The sequence below is a fragment of the Lissotriton helveticus genome, chromosome 7 (genome assembly GCF_964261635.1).
Source record: "Lissotriton helveticus chromosome 7, aLisHel1.1, whole genome shotgun sequence".
Lineage (NCBI taxonomy): Eukaryota > Metazoa > Chordata > Amphibia > Caudata > Salamandridae > Lissotriton > Lissotriton helveticus.
This window is the reverse complement of record NC_136068.1, coordinates 1615022543-1615039486: the sequence shown is the minus strand read 5'-3', so window position 1 is coordinate 1615039486 and position 16944 is coordinate 1615022543. Positions and strand designations below refer to the sequence as shown.

The 16944-nt window shown below is 41.9% G+C and overlaps 1 protein-coding gene across 1 annotated transcript in view; it reads left to right on the top strand.

Moving 5' to 3' along the window:
* The window catches only part of PRR12 (proline rich 12), a 602934-nt gene that overhangs the window by 333293 nt on the left and 252697 nt on the right, over positions 1-16944 (top strand). Inside the window, exons 6-7 of the mRNA XM_078655282.1 lie at positions 3285-3592; positions 16327-16443. Coding sequence (XP_078511408.1) covers positions 3285-3592; positions 16327-16443 — 425 coding nt within the window. The remainder of the gene's footprint in view (positions 1-3284; positions 3593-16326; positions 16444-16944) is intronic.

The window sequence follows — 16944 nt, the reverse complement described above, 5'->3', positions numbered from 1 at the left end:
ACCACAGCCCGCCTCACTGGTAACTTAACTTCCTATTTAGTCCCATCTTGTGAATTGGACACAATGTTGCTGTTGTGACTCAGCACGCCATGTCAACCGGACGCCTGAGCCTTAGTCCTTAGTGCATCACGGCCGGTGAGAATAACCTTGCAGCAAACTCAAACGCAACATGCCACCAGAGAAAAAAAATGACATTTATTTGGAAAAGTGAATAAGTTGAGCGTTGTCTAAAGAAAGGGGCACAGATGCCATTAAAGTGAAAGCGGGCATGGGGAGATGTGTTTGCAGCCTTGGCCAGTTAAAAAAAAGAAAAGAAAAGGTTGCGGAAGAACATGTTTTGCCTGCAATTGCAGGAAAGTCATTTAAGAAAAGAGTGATCCGATGCTGTAATTAAAACTAACGAGTTACAACACACGTAAAAGTGGGTATACTCATGGGAGGTTACAAGAAGAGAAAAGGTGGTACTAAGGAGGGACTAATAAGCCTATTGACAAATGAAATGCCACCAATTTAGAAAGGACAGTAACGGAAGCCAATTAAAAAGATGGGCGAAAAGTGGCGGAGCTTTATGCTCATATCCTGAATACAGCATGTCTCTAAGAGAGAGCGTAAGCGCTGCTTGGGGTAGACCCCAATAAAATACTAAAATGGTCCAGCCTCTAGATGGCGGAATAACTAACAGCTTGTGAACCCATAACATTCGTCAAGCTGCAGTGAATAGCTCTAACATTATTGGTGGATGCCTTTATGAAGAGTTTTAAGAACTGACTTTGTATTGGCACTTCCTTTAATGAATTAAAGTGTGACTAAACCAAGTCCACATCTTGTTTTAATCCTACCAAAAAGTACCTGAAGATGCACCTGTGTTTGCTGTACTTACTATCTACTTACCATCAAAAGACAAAGGCTCCTGTGAACACTTAATGAAGTAATCTCAATGTATATGAGCACAATGGCAATATATTGGGTTATAGTGATATTGGAGAGAGAAGGAAATACACCTCTGATTTGTTTTTGAATCAAAAATAGTTATACAATCCTTGAAATGAAATACTGTTACAAGGTAATACACTTTAACATATAGTTCTGAGTGAAAGGTATCCAAGTGAAAAATAGAACCTAGAAAATTAGTGACATATATGTGAAATATATACAAGGTTTCCAATGCTTCATTTAAACAACCATTTACATATATATGTACAGTATACAGCGCTAGATACAGTGATCAGTGCTGGTGAACAATGGTTCGTTAATGCAACTTGTCGACGGCTTTTGACCCTATGTGCCGTGTAGGATCTCTTCAGGACCCATGATTGTAGGTACACCTATGAGAAGATGAGGGATAATGTCAGTATCTGGCTCATTTTAAGCAACTGGTATTATGTGATGGAACTAAGGTTTCGTTTGTATAGTACCTGAAGGGTAATGGACCGGCTTGTGTGGAGGGTGTGGCACCGTGCAAAGGATAAGAAAGGGATAAACACATGGGTCCCAGCCGGGAGGTACACACGTGAGAAAAACGAGTAATTAGCATTCAAAAAGTGGGGGTTTCAGGCATGACATTATATTGCAACTTGGAACAGACCTGGAACTTACCCCAAGTGTGAGGTGGGTGGTGAGCAGGCTATTAAGTGAATGCGCACAATGTAAGGATCCACATGTGTGGAAGATGGCACGATCAAAGCGCTGTCAAGACGGGTCTGTAGAGAGGGGGAGGGAGCATGTGCATTGGTAATAGTACGGGGACACATTTAATGGGGTGCACATATATTTAATAAAGGTTCGGCTCTTACCGAGTTCCGATTCTGAGCGCATGCATGGAAGCAGGCTACTTCCTTTTGTCGTCAATCACGACGAGGCCATACCTTTTTCATATGGAGAGTGTGAATATTCTCACTTTGGTGACTAAAAGAAGAGGTCCATGCATTAAAAAATGTGCGCTCGGGGAAAACGTGATATAGCACCGCGCTGACAGCTTTCAAGCACAGGGCGTGTGCCCGCTTACCTCTTATGGAGAATGAATCAACTGCAGCCTGTGGCAATCCTTCCAAGTAGCAGGACAGCGTGTGTCTGACTGGCCAGGTACAATGACAAGGGGTCAATGCTGGCTCTGTATTTATAAAGGCCTGCCTTCCCGCCGAAAGTCTATGTTCAGACCCGACTTTGGAGTGTGATCAGCGGATGAGATCTGTATTTCTGTTATCAGTAATGAAAACAAAAAACCGACTGCTGCCTGACGCGTGTGTAAGGCCCAACCAAGTTCTTAAGGGCATGTATTGTGTGAGGATATTATTTATATATTACAGACATTTATACCGTAATGAATTTGATGATTCTGTTGAGTGTCGAGACTGGCTGGGTGTCCTAGTTTTAATGCACGCTTACTTGTGTCCGATACCCATTATGTTAAAGGACAGTGATGTTGTGTGCCGTTTACATGGTCTGTGCTATGTCTTGTTCATATCAGCTCCAAGATGATAGGTGTTCCTATTGCCTACGGTGTACGTTTTGGTGGGTATAATGGGCTCACCCACTATGCGCTAGCCCATTGTATGGAATTGTACGTCAGGACAGTTATTCCACATTATTTACATAGTCAAGAACATAATATATTGCATTCATAATCCATGCATGATGAGGCATTCAGGGTACACGATTGACAGTTGTGCCTTGAGTGGCTGTATAGGTTGGTATGACAGTGTGGCACACCATACGATAATCCATTAATGGTACTTGACGTCAACACGCTAAATTATGTGTTCTAAACATTGTTATATCATATGTAAGACGATCCGCTCAGTGCACAAGACTTTACAATTGTAAGTGATAGTCAATTCAATTCAATAGTCATATTATATACTATATAGCGAGAACCTGACCCAAAGGATATAGAGCTCTTTACATGAGCACTAGTTGTGTTACAGACTGGCACGTTCAGTTTCTTAGGCACGAGAAGATGAAGTGATTTGACCAGAATAACAAGATGGTGAGCGTCCCTGCCGAGACTCTAACCCAGTCCCCCAGCTTTGAGGTTGACTGCTCTAGCCCTTAGTGTACATCCTCTCCCCTTCATGTGACTCGCTGTGTTAGATTAAAGTTGCTCAAAAGCTTAGAGGTTGTTCCAGGTAAGTCCTTGTGATGCATGGGCAATCTTAAATGGTAGGTCCTTGTTTTGTTGAGATATGGGCTACCTGTTGACTGGGTTACATAATGTGCTACTACTTCTTCAAATGTTACACATGGTTTTGATCTCTGTCGTAAGTGTGCTTTTTTCTTTCTTAAAGACGTCCCAATGGTGGAGGAAAAGGAACCTAGTCCTGTGCCCTCTGAGCTTTCTTCACAGCCTGAGCCTCCACCACCTGTCTCTCCCAATGAGCCACAGGTAGAACCTACTCCAGAAGAACCCCTGACCCAGGCGTCCCCAGAACAGGAAGAGCCTGAAGACACCAGGCCACTCCATTTGGCCAAGAAGCAAGATTCTGCTGCTATAAATGGGGAAACAGATGAGGAGGACTTGGAAAGTGACGGGGAAGGCATTTTTAGAGAGCGGGATGAGTTTGTTATCCGAGTAGAGGATATTCCAGCTCTGAAGGTACAGTGACTCACTGTGAAAAATCTCTATGCATTTTGAGGCCAACTACACAACTTGGTTCCTTGTTAGAGACATAAATGTGATTTAATAGGATGAATGCAAGCAGGCAGATTCCTGTGCTACTAGTTTTTAGGGTACACGTTATCACACAAAGTAGTGTTTTGCATTGAAATACAGTGAGACATTTGAATAGAGTAAACATTTGCTTGCACCAGTTAACTTTCTAAGGAAATTATCTTGTTTTCTGAATGTAAGTAAATGCTAACTAAACGTCAATGAAAGAGCGCAGTTTACTGCCGAAATGCCTGTTTAGAATTTCCTCTTATTATGTACATACACTGTTGGTAATTGGTTACACCACATTTGCTAAAGCACTAGTCAGTTAAGGAGATTTGATCATCAGCTATTGCCCAAGTTAAGGTTTGGATCTGGTGTATTTTACTAATTTCCTGGTGGAGACAGTAAGTGGATTCTTTACCAACTAACTCCGCCTCTGTGGTTAATAAGAACAGCACTGATGTGTCATTCATTGTCTTTAATCAGGAGCTCAAATATAACTTTGTTTGGATGCGTTTCTTCCCTTCAACTTAGAAAGGCCAGCCACTTGGAGATATCCGTTTTCTGTTGACCATGTTAATTAATAAACCCTTTAAACCTGCTGAATCTCTTGACAAAAAAGATTTTAACAGATTTAGATTCAACAGAAAAATATAATGTCCTCCAAAATGGTCATTGTTTGTCTTCTTCAGAACCATACATGTCCTTAAATGATCTATAAGAGTGGTGCCTCGCCCAAAGAGATCAAGGCATTACTCTAGTGAGACAGATGAACCCGCTCAAGTTTATCTACAGTGGAAATCTCAAAGCAAACACCAACAGTGTTCAAGTATACAAATTAAACTACATTTTAAATGTTATTGTATTTTTAAGACTATAGATGGGAGGACATGGCTTGGCTGGATTCAAGATTGTCGCTCCTGGCAGTCATGCTGTTTATCCTGTGAATACTGGCACCCTAGCTATGGGTACGTGAATGCGGAGAGGTTGAATCAAGTAGAAGAATTCTGAACGCTGAAGCACTCACCATGATGCTTGGGACTGCACGGGAAAGGAGCTGGGTCTGACTGAGGGATCATGACAGCAGCACAGGTTTCTGGGCTGGAGATCACTACAGCTGGAGCTAGGATGGAGAGATGGGAGATGAATTTATCAGCTAAATTCATTCACTCGGCCCGCATTCAAGCCCACTATTCAACCAACAATGAAAAGCTGCTGAGACTATCTGGTAGGCAGTGGCCCTAGCGAGAGAACCAGACAGGCAACGTTCTTTGGTCTGAGGCTTGGTTCCTTAAGATAGGGAGGCTGGTGAAAGAGACTTCAGGGGCGCTCAATAGGACCTTGTGCTAAGTTTCTGCAGAACACAAATCTGATATCTAACAGTACCTGTAGAAGGCGCAAGTGCTTTGATTTCTGCCTGTATTGCCAAACTGATCGGGCTGTTGGAACTGCTTTCTCTTCTCCTTCATTCCCCTGCTCAGGACCATTTGGCCTTGCTCTTGGCCTTAGTTTCTGTTTATATGCAATCACTACCCTGGTTGTTGCTGAGTCAGTGAAAAGCTCTCAACAAACCTGCTCATCTGCTAGTTACCATCAATGCATATTACTTTGGACCAAGGGCATTGTCCTGCTGGTCTTCTCCCTCAGATCTCTATGAATGCTTGACCACTCCTGTTCAAGGTCGGTGTGACAAACCCTACTCACCTTCACATGGTAGACTTTGCCTGGAAACTCAGGTGCTCTCTACCTTCAATTAATAAAATAATGCATGGTCATATTTTGAGACCTAGACTGCCATGTACCAAAATATAAGTTGTTGTCACAAATACTTTTTTCAGAAGTAGTAGCTGGGAATTCAAACCAAAACAGAGGTCACCTTGGGGACAAGGATGAGGGAACTCTCCTCCACTAAAAGAAGTGGCCTGAGCTAGGGAAAGAATTGCGGCACCTATTACCGAAATCAACAGAATTGGAAAAAAGGAACTATAGGAAAAATGTCTACTTTCTGAGGATTCTGGAAGGGCTCAATTCGGACAACATGACTACATTTCTCAACCTTACTACTTGAACAATTTGACCAACTCTTCGACCTCGCTTTGAGTTCTAAAGGGCTCACAGAATGCACTTCATTACTCTTCTCTGCGACATAATGAGGCACACCATGTAAGCACTGCTGCAGCAAAGCAAAATGGTTTGCTACATAGACCATAAGACTGTTGTGATAGCCTAATGCGGAAAGCTTGCGATTATGCCACCAAATGGGCATATGGGACATTCCATATGGCCTGTTGGAACTGGCTATGGTGCTACTGATGACAGATGGGAAACCAAGGGGATTGTGTGAGCTGAAAGGCCTATAGCGTTTCCTAGACGAGATGGACTCTTCAGATATGGATACATTGAGGCCACTTATGCAACCGGCACATAAACAGGTGCTTCTGATTGGAACAAAGCCACACACTATGAGACCGCCACTGCTTATCATTCCATGTGATCACAGTTATTGGAATAGGACAGACTGGAATCCATCACAAAGAAATGGTCAAACATGGACAAAAGTGGGGACAGGCAGACCTCCTGAGATCGTGACAAATCTAGGTTGTCACTGAAAGTCTGAGCTAATTCTTCTGTCAATATTGCACCCTCTTTAATGCCTTGTTGAAGCCTATGCCTTTTCAGAGCCGTGTGAGCAAAAAACAACGTCTCAGCCGGTTGTCATTTAGAAGGCAATTACAACAAAAGGACTCAGTCAAGATGAAACAACAAGGAGGAGGGGTCAGACATGGAGCAGGCGGTGAAAACAGGGACGGAATTGGGCCTCGGGGCCTGCGTACATACTTCGACTCGAAGATCGGAGGGAGGACTGTATAAAGATGGGCATCAGGCGTAGAAAAGGTTTGTGAAAAGTATATTTTTATTCATATACCACAAAACCCACAGAAACAGCTAGACCAACATCCCAACTCCTCCAGGACCAACCGTCTACTGCCCAACCACCAAACCCCCACAATTCTAAATGACATCAAACAATTCTAAGAATGACATAAGCATGTTCTACAGATGATCTCACAATATACAGATTGGCAATACAGAAAATCATGGAAATAAAAGAAATAGATGTGGCCTACTACCACATGTATCTTTTTACAAACGAAAGAACAAAAAAATAAATTAAACATCCAAAACATAATCATCAAACTTCTTGGGAATTTTAGAAATCCTCTTGGGAATTTTAGAAATCCTTTTATGAGAGGAGGAATCCAATAGAGAGGAGGACCCTGAGAACTCCTGCATGTTAGGGACAGAAACAGAGACAGGAACAGAAGAAGTTCCTGGACCCTCTCCTGAAACAACAATTTCAGGAGAAACAGCAGCATCAGAACCAGCATCATGGGCAGACCCATCGATAGATACATCTGCAGCACGAGACACCTTACTTTGCAAAAGATCATTCCACACACAACCACCATCCTCATCAACAGCAAAAAAAGTTCTTGCCCAGGTTTGAGAAGAATAACTGAACCCTTGCTCCACCAACCCTTCTCAGAAAGAAAAACAGCAGAATCAGTAACTTTCTCCACCTGAAACGGGTTGGAAAATTTAGAAGAACCTTTACTAGATAAAGAAGGTTTCACCACACGAACCCAGTCACCAACCTTAATAATCTTATCTTTAGACTTGAGAGAGGCATCATGATAGATTTTGCCAGCCAAACGCGACTCACAAATGTTCTGTTTGACCTCACCAATAATGCTACGCATATCGACATCAGCCCTGACACCCTTGACAAAGTTAGGTCTTAAAACAGATTTAGCATGTCTACCTCTCATCAGTAAATAAGGGGAAAACCCTGTAGAAGAATTAGGAGTAACATGGTAACTCCACAGTTTCTCTTTCAAAAATGATAGAACATCCAATTTGCTCTCTAGAGCAGCCTGAATGCCCTCTTTAACAAACCTATTGGCCCTTTCAACTTGACCATTGGCCCTGGGACAATACAAAGGAGTGGTTTCAGATTTTACACCAAACTTTTCCAAAAAATCTTTCATTTTCTTGGAAACAAATTGCACCCCATTATCAGACAAGATGAGATTGGGAGCTCCTTCCAAACTGAAAATAAAACTCAAAAAATCAATGACAGCATCAGTATTGGGATGTTCCACAAAAGTGAAATAAATCCACTTTGAAAAATTATCTATGACCACAATAGAAAACCTTTTCTCCCTACCTAAACACTCAAAGGGACCGGAAAAGTCAATGGAAATCTTATCCCAAGGACCCACAGCACCCTCTCTGAGGGATAATGGTTGAGTCGAAACTTTCCAATGTTTATCAGCTCTAATGCAAACAGAACAATCATCAATAACCTTCTCAATACCAGAATCCATGCCAGGCCACCAGTAAAAGTTCTTGAGGATCTTCTTGGTGCCAGAAATTCCGGGATGACCAGCATGAGCAAGCTTGATAAGCTTGTTTCTTAAATCTTCAGGCGGAATAAACAGATCTTGACGTAACAAAATATTACCCTCAATGCTCAACTCATCGGCAATCTGAGCAAAACTCCTCAACTTATCCTCCAAATTCCTAATGGGTGGCCAACCCTCACCAACAAATTTCTTGACTTTACTAAGCAGCACATCCCTGTCCATAGCTTCAAGCCAATCCTTCTCAGAAACACTAGATTCAAAGGAACTCACAGCATCAACTAGAGCAACAACACATTCATGCTGATCTAAAATGTCATTACTGTCTTCTTCAAAAGGAGGCAGTCTAGACAGACAATCAGCAGTAAAATTTTTACCACCAGGAATATGTTGTGTTTCGAAATTGTACTCCTGTAGTCTAGCAATCAGTCTGACTAGTCTGGATGACGCCTTACCACTCCTGACACCATCCATCATGAAAACAAGGGGTTTGTGATCGGTGACAAGGATAAAAGGCCTGCCCCACAAAAAACTCTTGAACTTTTCAACAGCCCAAACACAAGCTAAGGCCTCCTTTTCAATAGTACTATAGTGCTTCTCAGCACCACGAATAGCCCTTGAAATAAAAGAAATCACTCTTTCTCTACCATCCACCATTTGAGAAAACACAGCACCAAGGCCCACTGTGCTTGCATCCACAGTGACGAAAGATTTGCCCTGAGGATCAAAAGTCTTAAGACCAGGTGCTCTGGAAATGAGTTTTTTGACACTGGCAAAAGCCTCATCATGAACTTTGCTCCAAATAAATTGAACACCTTTTCTAAGTAGCTGTCTGAGAGGTTCTACCACTAGCGCATAACCTTTAACAAACCTAGAATAGTACTCTCCCAAACCTAAGAAAGAACGTAAGGTATCTTTGTCTTTGGGAGTGCTGATTTTATCCAAGGTATTGACTAAATCCTCTTTGGGAAAAATGCCATCAGCCGTGATACGATGTCCTAAGTAATTCAGCTCTTCAACCAAAAATTTGCACTTGTCTTTGCTGACAGTCATACCTTTAGAGCCAAGAATTCCAAGAACCTTATTAAGAATAACATTGTGCTGATCACCTGTTTCTGCAAAAATCAAAATATCATCCTGGAATGATTGAACACCAGAAATGCCATGAAATAAATTCTCAATAAGCTTTTGGAATACACTAGCGGCGGATGCCAAACCAAATGGCATCCTTAAAAATCTGTATAAACCAAAGGGTGTAGTAAAAGTAGTAAGATCCTTGGAAGAATCATCAAGGAGAACCTGATGATAGGCAGATTTGAGGTCTATAATAGAAAAAAATTTGGCACCATTCACAGCTGACAACATGTCCTGAATGCGGGGTAAAGGATGTGTGTCAACAATAATATTCTTATTGAGAGACCTCAAATCAACACACAGCCTCAAATCTTGGTTCTTTTTGAGTGCCAAAACAATAGCTGACACCCACTCAGAACTATCCGTTGACTCTATAATGCCTTCAGAACATAAGGTATCAAGGTGGACCTTCAATTTCTCACGCATGCCTAGCGGAACTATGCGTACCTTATGTTGAACAGGAACTGCATTTTTCTTTAACTTAATTTTATGCATGTAGCCTTTGACCTGGCCAACAACATTTTTAAAAACATTAGAATGTCTTTTGAGAATCATATCAAGACTATATTTGTCCATGTAGACATTGTTAACATCAAAATCTCTGAGTTGCAGAGGACGTTCAGAACCAGGACACAAAATTACACCTAGTCTGCCTAAATCAAACCACCCAACTATGTTCTTACCATCAATGGCAACGTAAATCTTAGTAAAAATTTTCCTGGATTCAAATTCTAGTGAACTTTCAAAGTAACCTAACATGGTAATATCAAAGTTGCCGAAAGCCTTGGGGTTGATGTCAGATTTATGGAGATTCACGTTTTTCCAATTCTCTTTGAAAAACACATCAGATAAAATGGTAATCGGTGAACCCGAATCAGCCATGGCTTGGAGCGAAACGTCACCAATTAACACAACACCCAAGGGTGCCTTAAACGGTAGATTGATGTTGTTCACAGAATACTCAAAAATATTGTCATAGATAGCTAACATCATATTCTGCAAATCCTCTTCAACAACATCAATATTACTAACCATTGAATTAGAAGATTTTGAAAAAATTTTGGGTGCATGGCAAACAGAAGAAAAATGGCCAACTTTACCACAAGTAACACATTTCTTTTTGATAGCAGGACAGTTGGCATTATTGGCTAAATGTGTTTTGGAACCACACCTATAGCAAGAAAACTTATTATTAGAAACTTGTTTCAAACTCATCTTTCCTCTGTTGGGAAATTGCACAGTACAAACAGGTGAAATAGTTTTGGAACTTTCAGCAGATATGACTTTAGAGGACAAAATGGATCTCTCAACACCTTTGGCTAAATCAATAGCTTCACTAAGTGTCGGATTGCGACACGCCAAAAGTCTTTCCTGAACCTTTTTGGATTCGCATTCAAAAATTAACTGGTCTCTAATACAGTAATCAACAGTAGCACCATAGGCGCAATTAGCAGCTAGAACTCTTAAAGCAGCGACATACTCTTCAATAGTTTCATCAGGAAATTGCTTCCTTTTGTGAAAAGCATGTCTTTCAATAACGACATTAGGCTCATCTTGAAATTGTTTCTCCAATCTGGCTACGGCTTCTTTATAAGGGTTCCATCCTTCACCACCGCCAGTAGGTGGTGGAATGGGAATCAAGTTTTTAAAAATTTCAATGGCAGCAGAGCCCAAATAACTGAATAAGATGGCTTTAAGTCTTTCTGGAGAAAATTTAGAACCATCAATAGCTACAATGTAATTCTCAAAGCTTTCAAACCACTTCTTCCATTCCAATTTAGGCTTACCTGGAATTTGTAGGAAAATTGTGGGTTGATTACAGATTTGTGCATTAGCCATATTCTAAATGAATGGAGAAATGAAACAAAGTCAAAGGAGATATTGACAACGTTAATAGAATATGGTATAAATGCAAATGCGGAAATATGAAGTTGTAAAGCAATCAGGAGCCAAGTTCAAAATATCTGATAAGAAATCACCTTTCCAAAAAAAAAATTAAATATGAGCTCACGTGAACAAGGAAATGTACCTCAAGAAGAAAAATTATGTTTTAAATGCAATCCAATTTAAAGTGTGCGCACCACTGAAAATGCGCTAAATATGTAACACAGATCTGCAATAATAGTAAAGATGAGGTGAACTATCCACGAAATGGTTAAAGTGTGCGCACCACTGAAAATGCGCTTGCAGTCATCAAGAGGATTGTAAAAGTGTGCGCATCACTGACGGTTAAAAATTTTTGTTTGCGCAAAACGGCTTGAAAAAATAATGAAAGGAGTAAGTGTGCGCGTCACTGATGTAGCGCTGTAATGAAGTATATATAAAGGAATCTCACCACAGTTCCAGTAAGCGTAGTGAAAAACACGCCGACACACAATACCGCTTTGAAGGTTGAAGCGACGAAGCGTGCTTGGTGAAATCACTGGAGCGCAGCGCTGACACGCACGAAAGTGATTGAAGATAAGATGGCCGCCCCACGTAGATGCGTGATGATGTCACTGGAGCGCAGTGTTGAAGCGCACAATGACGAAGAGCAGGCTTGGCAGAGCGCGCTGGAACTCCGAGGCACAGTTGAATTAACGGACAGATCAAAAGTGCCAGGAAGCTTAAAACAGGTACAATTACAGTAAAAATACCTTGTTTGTAGTAGAATTTTCGCCCGAAGGCTAGAATAAATTAAGAAAAATTGAGGAGAAGTCTTTGGGCTTGATCTCTGGATCGTGAAGAAAACGAAGTCCAGAAATTTCAATTAGCCGGCATGTTCAGTGGGTCTTGTTAAAGTTTCCCTCGTCGCCAATATAAAGATGGGCATCAGGCGTAGAAAAGGTTTGTGAAAAGTATATTTTTATTCATATACCACAAAACCCACAGAAACAGCTAGACCAACATCCCAACTCCTCCAGGACCAACCGTCTACTGCCCAACCACCAAACCCCCACAATTCTAAATGACATCAAACAATTCTAAGAATGACATAAGCATGTTCTACAGATGATCTCACAATATACAGATTGGCAATACAGAAAATCATGGAAATAAAAGAAATAGATGTGGCCTACTACCACAGACTGGTTATGATGAAGCGGTCCTCATGGTAGGAATCAGTAGTAGAAGGTACGGGCGAAGGGAGTGCCTCCGACGCCCAATTCCATCCCTGCTTTCACTGCCCGCTCCATGTCTGCCTCCCCCCCACCCCCCCATGTCTGAACCCCCTCCTCCTTGTTTTTTCCTCCCAGTCTAGGTCTTCCGACTCCTGCACCTCGGAACCCTCATCGCACAGGTCTCAACTGGGTTAACGGGTTTACTCCGATGTCACGATTCTACCATCAGACCCATGGGCTCTAATCTAACCAGTTCTGTTTTCTCTCAAACTCTTTTTACGCTATACTTCATGTGCATAGTTGCAAATGTTCTGTTTCCCTGGCACTTTCGACATAGGCAAATGGTACAATAAATGGTAAATACCGTTACTCCAGGGTGAGCTAATTACCACATGTTTTAAAAGCAAAGTGGAGATCATGTGGAATCTGTTAACATACCGAATTCGGCGTGTTTTTCCTTTTTTTAGGGCATTTTACCTCGATAAATGATGGCTGGTTTGACTAGTTTGAAATTATCAGATGAAAACTGCAAGGGTGTGATGATTATCACACAGTTCCTGTGCAAAATAAATGTTTGCTGAGGGATTACAATTTAGCCCTCATCTCATAATGATGGCCATAGTCTCTCTTATTTTTTTAAAGATCATTTTATTGTAATTTTATAGTTATTCAATGAAAACATTAACCATAAACATTATTCCATTGCATGCAAACTGTTCAGTATATTATTATTAATATGCCAGCTGTTTGTCCCGAGGCACCCTGGAATTACCCTGACACCTCCCCTTTGGGCCATTGTATTTGTGACGTTATGGAAGACTATGGCTTGGTGGACCATTGCACATCAATTGTCCCATGAGTAAGAAACACACCTTCCTTTCTAGTGTACACAGCACTTATAAACACACAGACCCCTTTCTGATCCCCAAATCAATCGGGAGATCTCTGTTCAACAGCTCTTTTCAGTATCTCATACAACTCCTCTGTGCAGATGGCACTGCACCTGGGCCCCGTCACACTCATATCCAATTGCTGGAGGATGAACTTCCTCCTGTTAAACATTGCCATTGGAGAAGGCTACCCTATCAGAACCACTACATGACTACTTGAAAACAAACAAGGAATCAATGTTATCCCAACAAAGTCTGTAGGCTGCAGAAGAGTCTGTTTTGAGTGGCGGTATGTTGTGTCACTCACCTCATTGTAGCCGAAATAGACGACCAGTCTGCCCTGGAAAATAAAATCTGAATGCTAAATTACTTTTATTGTACGAATCCTATACCAGAAGAATGCAAGGCTCTCGAATGAAAAGTTCAGTCTTAAAGCACTCTTCACATCCAAGGCAGTATATACTCTGACTTATCTGAAATTATGCTTTATGACCTTGGCAAGAGAGTGGCCAAGCTACAGCAGAAAGGGTAAGATACAGCAATTTATGTAATAAAGAATGATACTGATATGCTTTTTTTATCCAGTTATCATCACAAAGGCTTTTGCAGCTTATTGTCTCTACTAGCATCGCTCCAACCACCCAACACATCCCACGCTGAAATGGAATTACTAGGAGTATGTCTTCCAATCCTATCTTTGGGAGGGCTTTGTAGGGAGTTCAACCAGGCAGTCACCAGCCTTTTTACCAAACCAGGCAGGGACTCTGTATAGCATTTCACTTATATACCTATTTTCTCATCGATTCCACCATCAATATCCTGGCCAAAGTCTCAGAAACCAGCAGAGGACAGTTAGCTTGAGACTAACTCCTAGGTGGGTTTTATACCTCACTACACATCCAGAAATCGCTTATGAGTCATGTCTGACTTATTGTAGGAGGTGAAGGATGATCCCAGCAGAGCTGTCTCATTGGATTCTGAAAAGAAACGTAACCTAATTGTAGGGGGATTCATTCACAGGCAAGAAACAGCATTGATTGCATAACATTTCCTGACCAAAATGTAACCGCTTTATCAAGACCTGTTGGCACTAAGAAACTGCAGGGGGGTTTCTTATCTGATGCATCCCCTGTATGCAAGAAAATAAAGCAAAGCTTCCTGCTCTTTCCTCTCCTCTTAATAGTTTTGAAGCCTCTGGTGGCATCAGTTAGATAACTGAATGATGTTCAAGGTGCTAGCCATGGCAGCGTGCCATTCCAAGACACTTTTGAATGCATTAAAAAAACAAGACGGGGGTGGATAAGTCCTTCTCTAGTCAATGTATGCGTCACAGAAAGATCCACCCTCAGACTGATGTCTAAATGTGTCCTTCCAAACTACGTGTGTTTTCTACAGTGGTGAAAAGCACACAGCTTTGTTAAAATACCCCTCACACACCAAAAGGCCCCTTGTTATGTATGTGTTATGTATGTATTTTTGTAAAGCGCGCGAATCACCGGGGGGCATCTCGGCGCTGTATACCGCTGGGGAACCCGTCCTGGCTTTCCCTGTGGGATGGTCCCTGCTGGGAATCCCCAAGGTGGAGCCAAGCATCCCCAGCGTTGGGGGGGGGGGGGGGGGGGGGGCAATGTGGAGATTAGGCTAGCTGATGCCCAGAGTTGCCGAGTGGGACCCCTGGTTAGAGTGGGCACAGAGGCGAGAATTATCGAGTCCACTGACCCTGGTCCGAGACCCTGCCGCGTCGGGAATCGAACCCTGGTCCCGGCCGACTTCTGCTCCCGGGTCTGCCGCCTCTAACCAGTGAGCCACACCACACCTTGGTGTCATGCTTCATCATAGGGATCTTCTCGCCCCGCTGCGGGACGGGGCGTACTACTACCTACGACTACGCGGGAGCACTGTTCTTGAAAAACTATGTGTAGTGTAGGGAAGTGAGTAGAGGAGTCGGGAGTGAGTGAAAATGTGATTCTGAACTAAAAAATACCTGGCTTTATGGATTAAAAAACTTTAATATTCCAATGAGCTGGTTTTGTTAAAAGTGGGGAATAGATCGGAGGTACAGTGCTATAATGAGCAGTCCCTCCTAACTTGTCAACACGTTTCGAAGCCCTCCCCTGGCTTCTTCGTCAGGATCAAAAGGAACCCTTCTACACTCGTAGTACTAAGAAATGTAAAAAAAGTATAAAAAAGAAGTGAATGTACATGTAGTTAATACTACGTGATGAGCATGCCAAATAAACATGCACAATATACAATACCCCAATAGGTATGCTACGTTATGTAAATTTGTTCTTAGAGGAGTAATTACCCCATGAGCCTTAAAACGGGTGGGAAGGGTGCCTATAGTCACACATACTCCAAGGTCACTGCCTCGCCTCAAACGAGCCTCCCCGCGGCGCTGTTTTTGAGGGCCATTTCCCATTCAGACGAAATCTGTATTGAGGCAGAGTGGACGACACAGTTTAGATGCTGCATCCAGAAATATTTGGTAAATTTGGCTGGTTTTCCTTTGAAAAGGTATACTTTAGTCCTGGCGTAAGCCTTTTCTGTCTTCAACTCTGATTAGCTTTGGCTGTTAGAAGCTATCTGCTGAGGCAAGGTAGGGATATCCCCATAACTGTGTAAATAAAAGTTAATCTTGTAGTGACTTTATTACTCCTTATTCTAAGTCCTCCTCTATTGCAAGGATTCACTCTACCTGCTCTGGCAATGCTTTATTATACTTGGGTATGCACACGTTTTGCTATTACTTGGAACAGGTTAAGAGCAGTGTTTGATTCTACCGCACTGTAGTTGCAGGTCATACAAGTGTGTGATAGTCTTTGCAGTACAGTGGTGACCCCATCAACACAAACTTTACTGACACTAAAAGAACTCTTAACTGACCACAATCATTGACCTATTGCCACAGCTCCAGCATAATCAGAAGTACCTACACCGTACAGAGTATGTGGGAATAGCTTGTGGGTGGTAATGGACAATGTAGCAAAGCATAGTGTATCTAGAATGAAATTGCATTGGTAACTTGTGTAAAGAACATGGTTAGAGTAATGAATTTATTACATACGGTTCTTTTTAGCTTTAATTATATTATAGAATTATTGTCCTTTCTCTGTGCTCCTCTATAGCTCGCTCTACACACCGGACGAGAACCACCTCCCATCTGGCGGGTGCAGAAAGCCCTATTGCAGAAATTTACACCAGAGATCAAAGATGGACAGCGCCAATTCTGTGCGACCAGTAACGTAAGTGTCTCCATTTTTCTGATCCTCTATATGTTCTTTTTTGTGTCTTGGATTTGAACAGGAAAGATAAACCTTCTCCAGCACTGGATATTTCATATATTTACATGATTGAATTATTTCCCAACGTCCGGTTTGGAATCCTCTGTAGAACTACACAGTGTTAAAATGTCCATAGGCCTTCACAACAGTGTTTGTTAAGTAACACATCCACCTAATTTGAAGCAACCTTAACTTTAGCCAGTGAGTTGGAAGTGCCATCTCTTCTACTCCCCTTAGAGGCGAAAATATGAGGGAGGCCCCAGGAAGAGCACTGCTCTAACCTCTCAGTGACCTTATCCTAATACCAGTTTTACGTACACTATTTCAAACTACTTCAACAGCTACAGGTTAGCAACCGCTTTGGGAGATAACTGCTATATAGTCTATGCAAAGCATGTGATCTACAGCTCACATGCCTTGAACGGAAAATGCTATATCCCCAGTATTCATCTGTGAGAAAGT